The 8,981-nt window shown below is 49.0% G+C and overlaps 1 protein-coding gene across 2 annotated transcripts; it reads right to left on the reverse strand.

The window, feature by feature from the left end:
- Positions 1-1,204: 1,204 nt before the first annotated feature.
- On the reverse strand, positions 1,205-5,389 carry LOC125704497 (synaptophysin-like protein 1). 2 transcript variants are annotated; one of them, XM_048970121.1, is made up of 6 exons: positions 5,108-5,389; positions 4,793-4,877; positions 4,163-4,281; positions 3,540-3,744; positions 2,141-2,332; positions 1,205-1,876 (listed from the first exon to the last, which is right to left on the reverse strand). In XM_048970121.1, exons 2-6 carry the CDS (start codon positions 4,862-4,864, stop codon positions 1,757-1,759), a joined length of 708 nt encoding a protein of 235 aa, XP_048826078.1. In that variant the 5' UTR covers positions 4,865-4,877; positions 5,108-5,389; the 3' UTR covers positions 1,205-1,756. The 2 variants fall into 2 exon arrangements, with proteins under 2 accessions (XP_048826078.1, XP_048826068.1); XM_048970111.1 differs by having other exon boundaries at positions 4,793-5,388.
- Between the last annotated feature and the right edge of the window lie 3,592 nt (positions 5,390-8,981).

Below are 8,981 nucleotides of genomic sequence, written 5' to 3' on the forward strand. Positions count from 1 at the left end.
TGTTGTTGCTAAAATTTCATCTGCCTCCGTTCCTCGTTAAGCACACTGGAAGAATCATTAACGGCCCTTTCTGGTTCAGAACACAGAAACGCAGAGCGGAAAGCAAAGGCTCATGTGGTTAGAAATGTCCGTGGCTTTTTTGCTGCAGCAGGACATTCCTGACCCAGTTCTACCTCAGCCCGGTACTTATTCATTAACCGGACCAAGGTGGTTCCGGGCTTGAAGGATAAAGCAGTAATAGCAGATCCTTGGTGTGAAGTACTACATGGTTCGAAAGTGCGAAAAGCAGAGGTGCACCACAGAATGGCGGGGTCACAGGGCCCCCCCCAGGCACGCCTCTGCCGACAAGGTGATGCTCGTATCTGCAGCAAGGTGTCGCTGTAACAGATTGGCCACGGCAGCTCCTATCAGCCAGAGGCTGCCACGCACGGCTGTTTTCACAGCAGGGGATAATGTCGGGCTTGTTCTCCGAACGCTGCTGGAGCAAAGTCACAAGATAAACGGGAAAACAGAAGCAGCTTTATACCGATGGGATTTACATACATTCCAGGCCTAGAGGCCGAATCGGCCTTATTTGGTGTTGTTGGGGAGAACCATAAGGGGGTGGGGGCTGGGAGGATTTTTACTTTAGTCAAGCATATGTTTAAATATGAAAAAAGGGACTCAGGCCATCTTTAACTGCTTTTATACAACATCACATTCATAGTTTAATCAACAAATATTTAAAGGGACAATAGCAGGGGCAATATATTTCTCTGTACATGAATTGTGGTAGAATGGTCGCAACCAATTTTCGGCCTCTGCTATAAACATATTAAAATACACACGGTAAAGAGGAAGCCGTCAGGATACACACTCTGCTGCAGTCACTGGTATGGGGGGTCTCCACTGATTGTGCTTGTCTACACATGGAGTAACAACAAGCTACAGGGGCTAATTCCACACCACCCACCACTGGCAGCACCAAGAATAACAACTGGCCGAAGTTTCTAGTTCATCCAGTTTGAAAAAAAAGAGGCTTATTTGTAAGTGTGCTGCCCATGAACAGAGGCATTTAGAAAACACAGGTAAGATGACAGTGAGCGCACAGTGGCCCGGCTTGTAGGGCTAGGAATTTGTTAGTGTCAATTGTCCTTTTCCATATCTACAGCAGTGCGCACATACCACATGCACCAAATCACTTAATCAATGTTAGAACACAAAGTACAATTCAAAGGACTTTAATCAATAGGAACTCAGGAACGCTGGTTTTCGGGGAACAATGTCAAAATGTGTAACATATTAAGCCTTAACATACACAGAAGCCACAAGGATTCATACTACTCAAGACCAAAAACAGAAACAGTGTTGCAGCCTCCGTGTTTCATTCACTAAACAGATTAACTTCTAATCTATAACAAATTAATTCAGTTACTTTTCTCTTGCTTCAGGTCAGAACATACTCCTGCAGTTACAGAGAGGGGCTCAATCTTAAAAACATAACAGTGTTTATAGAGCTACCAAACAAACATTACACCTGATTTACCAAATGGAATAAGAGGAATAACAGGGAACTGAGTAAAAACAATGTTGAATATGAGAGAGAAACAGCAATACAAAAGAACATATTGCGTTGGTTAGCCGTCACAGAACGGCAAGTAGAACGATAGGCCTCTTTGTTCAGAGAAGCTCCCAGGAGGAACAACCAGCAATCCAGCAACACAAGGCCAGGACCTCCCACATTCAGGAGGCCATGGACCAGGCTCTGGGGCAGCGGTTAGATGGACCTGGGGGCTTGCCCTGGATGGGCGGAGTACCTCATGGTGTGCCAGCGGGTCTCCTTGTAGACGAACCATGCATTACAGACCCATAAGATCAGGCCAAGGAAGCCGAAGATCTGCAGAGAAATCAAAGGTGAGCCAACTACAAGCCTGAAGGCAACAATCAGGCCAACTGGAAAAAATGAATACTTACAACAACCCAAACATAAACGCTCACGGTTTTTATGTAGGCTGCTCATAATCCATTGGGATCTAACATAAAGTGCAAAATTACTGAATGTGAAGCCGTGTGTGAGCCTCCTGCATCGCTTTCCCCGCCCGAGGAGAAGCAGGGCGTCTGACGTTCCCTGAGGAGCAAGAGACGGACAAAGCAAGCTCACCACAGACACATTGAGGCTGCGCATGCTGGCGAGCTCCGTAACTTCACAGGCCACGCCTTCCTCCCGACACACAGCCAGCGTGGCCACGATGCCGATGGTGCCCGTGGCGTACTTAAGGTTCTGCAGCCCCTTGGCCCACGCCGAAGAGCACGTTAGCCAGAAGACTGCAAAAACCACGGTCATCATGAAATCCTGGGGGCACAGGTGGAGTGGAAACTCAACAGCAGATCAGTGACATGCATACTCCATGCTCCCGTTTGCCCAGAAAATATCTCTGAATAATATCCTGCAGGATTTACAGTTTTCCCACTTCTGATTTCCATTAGCTGCCTGTGCAAATGCCATATTAAAATGGACAAAATTGTGCATTAAAACTTTCCTCTCCAGCTCAAGTAAACAAAGTGAATGCATGCTAAGCATTTCAGATCTGCACACATTCTGAAACATTTAAAGGTTTCTCAAAATGCATTACGTAGATTTAATAAAAATAATACATTCGACTCCCCATACGGCTACTCCCCAAGCGTACAGGATTGCCATGTGGCTTAATCCAGGAAGCACAGAAGCACACTGTTTGGGATGCCAGTCCATCACAGGACACAAGGTGAGGGACACCCTGGATGGGATGACAGTCCATCACAGGACACAAGGTGAGGGACACCCTGGATGGGATGACAGTCTATCACAGGACACAAGGTGAGGGACACCCTGGATGGGATGACAGTCTATCACAGGACACAAGGTGAGGGACACCCTGGATGGGATGACAGTCCATCACAGGACACAAGGTGAGGGACACCCTGGATGGGATGACAGTCTATCACAGGACACAAGGTGAGGGACACCCTGGATGGGATGACAGTCTATCACAGGACACAAGGTGAGGGACACCCTGGATGGGATGACAGTCTATCACAGGACACAAGGTGAGGGACACCCTGGATGGGATGACAGTCTATCACAGGACACAAGGTGAGGGACACCCTGGATGGGATGACAGTCCATCACAGGACACAAGGTGAGGGACACCCTGGATGGGATGACAGTCTATCACAGGACACAAGGTGAGGGACACCCTGGATGGGATGACAGTCTATCACAGGACACAAGGTGAGGGACACCCTGGATGGGATGACAGTCTATCACAGGACACAAGGTGAGGGACACCCTGGATGGGATGACAGTCTATCACAGGACACAAGGTGAGGGACACCCTGGATGGGATGACAGTCCATCACAGGACAAATACACTCTAACTACGGCAATTTAGGGATGCCAGATTGCCTAAGCACATTTTCGACACCAGGAGGAAACACACACACACACACACACACACACACACACACGTGTGGGCAGTATGCTTTCTGAAGCTCTTAGCAAGACAGGTATGTGCACTGACCATCTTGGGCACGAAGTTGGAGTTCCTGTAGATGTGCATGTACCCCAGGTACAGCACCAGCGCCGCCATGCAGTAAAAAAAGGTGAGGACAGCGACGGTCACGAAGAACTGGGATGAAGACGCAGAGTTTCCCACCAGGTGAGTTTCGGGTACGGTGACGTTGCAAAGTGACGTGTTGTTCTTCACAAGCAGCGTGTGGCTCAACCTGAAGGTGCGAGAGGTTTCCAGGTCTGATCAGTACCTCCTGACCATGCAAGTTAGGCGCATTGAGCCATAATCTATAGGTTGTCCTGCTAACATCCCAGATTGGACGCTTCTGTTATACCCTTAAGATGGACATTTTAATGGCTTAATAATGATTTATTACTCAAAACTGTAGAATTCTTGGAGGAATCTCAGGCAAAGAAATGAATTAAACAGTACATATCCCATATTGCTTCTAGAAAACTTAACTGGGATATCTAGGTTGTGTCCTTCATGACACCTTACTCAGCTAGAGATACACTATTTGATCCCTGCTTAGAAGAACAGATGTGCTATTACCCTGCAGAGCAGTGAGCCTGCATGCTGGTTATTCAGATAGAGCAAGCAGGTTAGCCAAACTGCAGCGTGAACTCACTCACCTGAAGGGGTAACTGAAGGCGAATTTCAGCGTTTCATTCCTGCCATCTTTGCAAAAAATGGTTACCGTGCTTGTACCACTATATCCGCCACAGCTTGCAAATGCGAAAATTGCAGTCAGCTGAAAAGCGGAATTTCAGGACTGATTTAGTGGAGGGAAGAATGTCTTCTTTATTGTAACATGATTTACTACATGTATCACAACACCGAAGAATTCGTTAAAGTCATTATTGGAATTACAATGGAAATATTTTTTTTCATGGCTAAATGCCTAAACCTTTTTAAATGCTGTGCTTCTTTCTGGACATACAAATCGGAGTTTGGACATAGCTTTGCTGACATTAATATTTCGGTTATTCTAGTTTGGCGACGCGAGTCCTTTCGGGAAAACACATTAGTGAATGACACAGAGCCTCGGTAAAGGCCAAATTCAAAGGGAGATAGCTTTTTAGATAGCTAATCAGCGTCCAGCAGCACTATTGTAGGATTAGGATACCTAAACAAAAGTCCCCCGGTTAGACTTTTAACTGCCGAGATTAAAGGTATTCAAATGTTATGGCACTTTTTAAAGAGAAACTAGCTGAGACGCGCCCCCGACCGGGACCCCGACCCCGGCGTCCGGGGCTCCTTACCCACTCCAGGGCTTTGATGAATCCCACCGGCTCCTTAATGGCCTGCAGGTTTAATCGTAATCCTGACATCATCCGCTAAAAGAGTCTGAAAGATGAACGGAAATTTATAATAAAAAGTAGGCACTCTGGATTTTCAGATGTCACAAGTTGGGCGTAAAACGGTCAGTCCGTTTAATATCAGCAAACCAGCTCTTCGGATGTATAAATCTCTGTATAGTTGTATTTCCCACCGAAGACCCCCGCCATTTACAGGAACTATCACAAATGTTTGAATTTGTTTTTGCTTTCGCGGGAAAAAAAAAGCTCCCAGCTTGCCCCCGTGCTGATGCTCGCGGAGGGAGCGCGAGGACTGCGGACCAGCTGCGCTTCTCCCAGTAACCCGGCGCTTCCTCCTCCCACTGATCCCCAGGCTCGGCGATGTCAGCCTCGTCGCCGCGTCGAGCCTCTATACCAGCTAGTATTTCTTGTTTACTAACAACGAGCCGTCCGATCTATAACCACCGAAACCAAATTACGAGGTACGTGCCGCCGAGGGGCCTGATAGACGTGAGTGCAGCTAGGCAGAACTTCCAGGTACGGACTATTACTCAAAAGGAAGATTCTAAAATCATATGGAATTAAAAGAACGGAATTTAAGAGAAACTACTTCCACAACTGCTGGGTCTGTTATTCAGATAGAGCAGAAGTACGTGCGTGTGCCCATATACCAACAGGTGGGTCTGTCATTCAGACAGAGCAGAAGTACGTGCGTGTGCCCATATACCAACATGTGGGTGTGTCATTCAGACGGAGCAGAAGTATGTGCGTGTGCCCATATACTAACAGGTGGGTCTGTCATTCAGACGGAGCAGAAGTACGTGCGTGTGCCCATATACCAACAGGTGGGTCTGTCATTCAGACGGAGCAGAAGTACGTGCGTGTGCCCATATACCAACAGGTGGGTCTGTCATTCAGATAGAGCAGAAGTACGTGCGTGTGCCCATATACCAACAGGTGGGTCTGTCATTCAGATAGAGCAGAAGTACGTGCGTGTGCCCATATACCAATAATTAGGTCTGTCATTCAGATAGAGCAGAAGTACGTGCGTGTGCCCATATACCAACAGGTGGGTCTGTCATTCAGACGGAGCAGAAGTACGTGCGTGTGCCCATATACCAACAGGTGGATCTGTCATTCAGACGGAGCAGAAGTACGTGCGTGTGCCCATATACCAACAGGTGGGTCTGTCATTCAGACGGAGCAGAAGTACGTGCGTGCGCCCATATACCAGCAGGTGGGTGTGTCATTCAGACGGAGCAGAAGTACGTGCGTGCGCCCATATACCAGCAGGTGGGTCTGTCATTCAGACGGAGCAGAAGTACGTGCGTGCGCCCATATACCAGCAGGTGGGTCTGTCATTCAGACGGAACAGAAGTACGTGCGTGCGCCCATATACCAACAGGTGGGTCTGTCATTCAGACGGAGCAGAAGTACGTGCGTGTGCCCATATACCAACAGGTGGGTCTGTCATTCAGACGGAGCAGAAGTACGTGCGTGTGCCCATATACCAACAGGTGGGTCTGTCATTCAGATAGAGCAGAAGTACGTGCGTGTGCCCATATACCAACAGGTGGGTCTGTCATTCAGATAGAGCAGAAGTACGTGCGTGTGCCCATATACCAATAATTAGGTCTGTCATTCAGACGGAGCAGAAGTACGTGCGTGTGCCCATATACCAATAATTAGGTCTGTCATTCAGACGGAGCACAAGTACGTGCGTGTGCCCATATACCAATAATTAGGTCTGTCATTCAGACGGAGCAGAAGTACGTGCGTGTGCCCATATACCAACATGTGGGTGTGTCATTCAGATGGAGCAGAAGTACGTGCGTGTGCCCATATACCAACAGGTGGGTCTGTCATTCAGATAGAGCAGAAGTACGTGCGTGTGCCCATATACCAACAGGTGGGTCTGTCATTCAGATAGAGCAGAAGTACGTGCGTGTGCCCATATACCAATAATTAGGTCTGTCATTCAGATAGAGCAGAAGTACGTGCGTGTGCCCATATACCAACAGGTGGGTCTGTCATTCTGACGGAGCAGAAGTACGTGCGTGTGCCCATATACCAACAGGTGGGTCTGTCATTCAGACGGAGCAGAAGTACGTGCGTGTGCCCATATACCAACAGGTGGGTCTGTCATTCAGACGGAGCAGAAGTACGTGCGTGCGCCCATATACCAGCAGGTGGGTCTGTCATTCAGATGGAGCAGAAGTACGTGCGTGCGCCCATATACCAACAGGTGGGTCTGTCATTCAGATAGAGCAGAAGTACGTGCGTGTCCCGATATACCAACAGGTGGGTCTGTCATTCAGATAGAGCAGAAGTACGTGCGTGTGCCCATATACCAACAGGTGGGTCTGTCATTCAGATAGAGCAGAAGTACGTGCGTGTGCCCATATACCAACAGGTGGGTCTGTCATTCAGATAGAGCAGAAGTACGTGCGTGTGCCCATATACCAATAATTAGGTCTGTCATTCAGATGGAGCAGAAGTACGTGCGTGTGCCCATATACCAATAATTAGGTCTGTCATTCAGACGGAGCAGAAGTACGTGCGTGTGCCCATATACCAACAGGTGGGTCTGTCATTCAGACGGAGCAGAAGTACGTGCGTGTGCCCATATACCAATAATTAGGTCTGTCATTCAGATGGAGCAGAAGTACGTGCGTGTGCCCATATACCAATAATTAGGTCTGTCATTCAGACGGAGCAGAAGTACGTGCGTGTGCCCATATACCAACAGGTGGGTCTGTCATTCAGACGGAGCAGAAGTACGTGCGTGTGCCCATATACCAACAGGTGGGTCTGTCATTCAGACGGAGCAGAAGTACGTGCGTGTGCCCATATACCAACAGGTGGGTCTGTCATTCAGATGGAGCAGAAGTACGTGCGTGTGCCCATATACCAACAGGTGGGTCTGTCATTCAGACGGAGCAGAAGTACGTGCGTGTGCCCATATACCAACAGGTGGGTCTGTCATTCAGACGGAGCAGAAGTACGTGCGTGTGCCCATATACCAACAGGTGGGTCTGTCATTCAGACGGAGCAGAAGTACGTGCGTGTGCCCATATACCAACAGGTGGGTCTGTCATTCAGACGGAGCAGAAGTACGTGCGTGTGCCCATATACCAACAGGTGGGTCTGTCATTCAGACGGAGCAGAAGTACGTGCGTGTGCCCATATACCAACAGGTGGGTCTGTCATTCAGACGGAGCAGAAGTACGTGCGTGTGCCCATATACCAACAGGTGGGTCTGTCATTCAGACGGAGCAGAAGTACGTGCGTGTGCCAATATACCAACAGGTGGGTCTGTCATTCAGACGGAGCAGAAGTACGTGCGTGTGCCCATATACCAACAGGTGGGTCTGTCATTCAGACGGAGCAGAAGCACGTGCGTGTGCCCATATACCAGCAGGTGGGTCTGTCATTCAGACGGAGCAGAAGTACGTGCGTGTGCCCATATACCAGCAGGTGGGTCTGTCATTCAGACGGAGCAGAAGTACGTGCGTGTGCCCATATACCAGCAGGTGGGTCTGTAAATCAGTCGGAGCAGAAGTACGTGCGTGCGCCCATATACCAACAGGTGGGTGTGTCATTCAGACGGAGCAGAAGTACGTGCGTGCGCCCATATACCAACAGGTGGGTGTGTCATTCAGACGGAGCAGAAGTACGTGCGTGCGCCCATATACCAGCAGGTGGGTGTGTCATTCAGACGGAGCAGAAGTACGTGCGTGCGCCCATATACCAGCAGGTGGGTCTGTCATTTAGACGGAGCAGAAGTACGTGCGTGCGCCCATATACCAGCAGGTGGGTCTGTCATTCAGACGGAGCAGAAGTACGTGCGTGCGCCCATATACCAACAGGTGGGTCTGTCATTCAGACGGAGCAGAAGTACGTGCGTGCGCCCATATACCAGCAGGTGGGTCTGTCATTCAGACGGAGCAGAAGTACGTGCGTGTGCCCATATACCAACAGGTGGGTCTGTCATTCAGACGGAGCAGAAGTATGTGCGTGCGCCCAAATACCAACAGGTGGGTCTGTCATTCAGACGGAGCAGAAGTACGTGCGTGTGCCCATATACCAACAGGTGGGTCTGTCATTCAAACGGAGCAGAAGTACGTGCGTGTGCCCATATACCAACAGGTGG

The sequence above is a fragment of the Brienomyrus brachyistius genome, chromosome 1, assembly GCF_023856365.1.
Source record: "Brienomyrus brachyistius isolate T26 chromosome 1, BBRACH_0.4, whole genome shotgun sequence".
NCBI lineage: Eukaryota > Metazoa > Chordata > Actinopteri > Osteoglossiformes > Mormyridae > Brienomyrus > Brienomyrus brachyistius.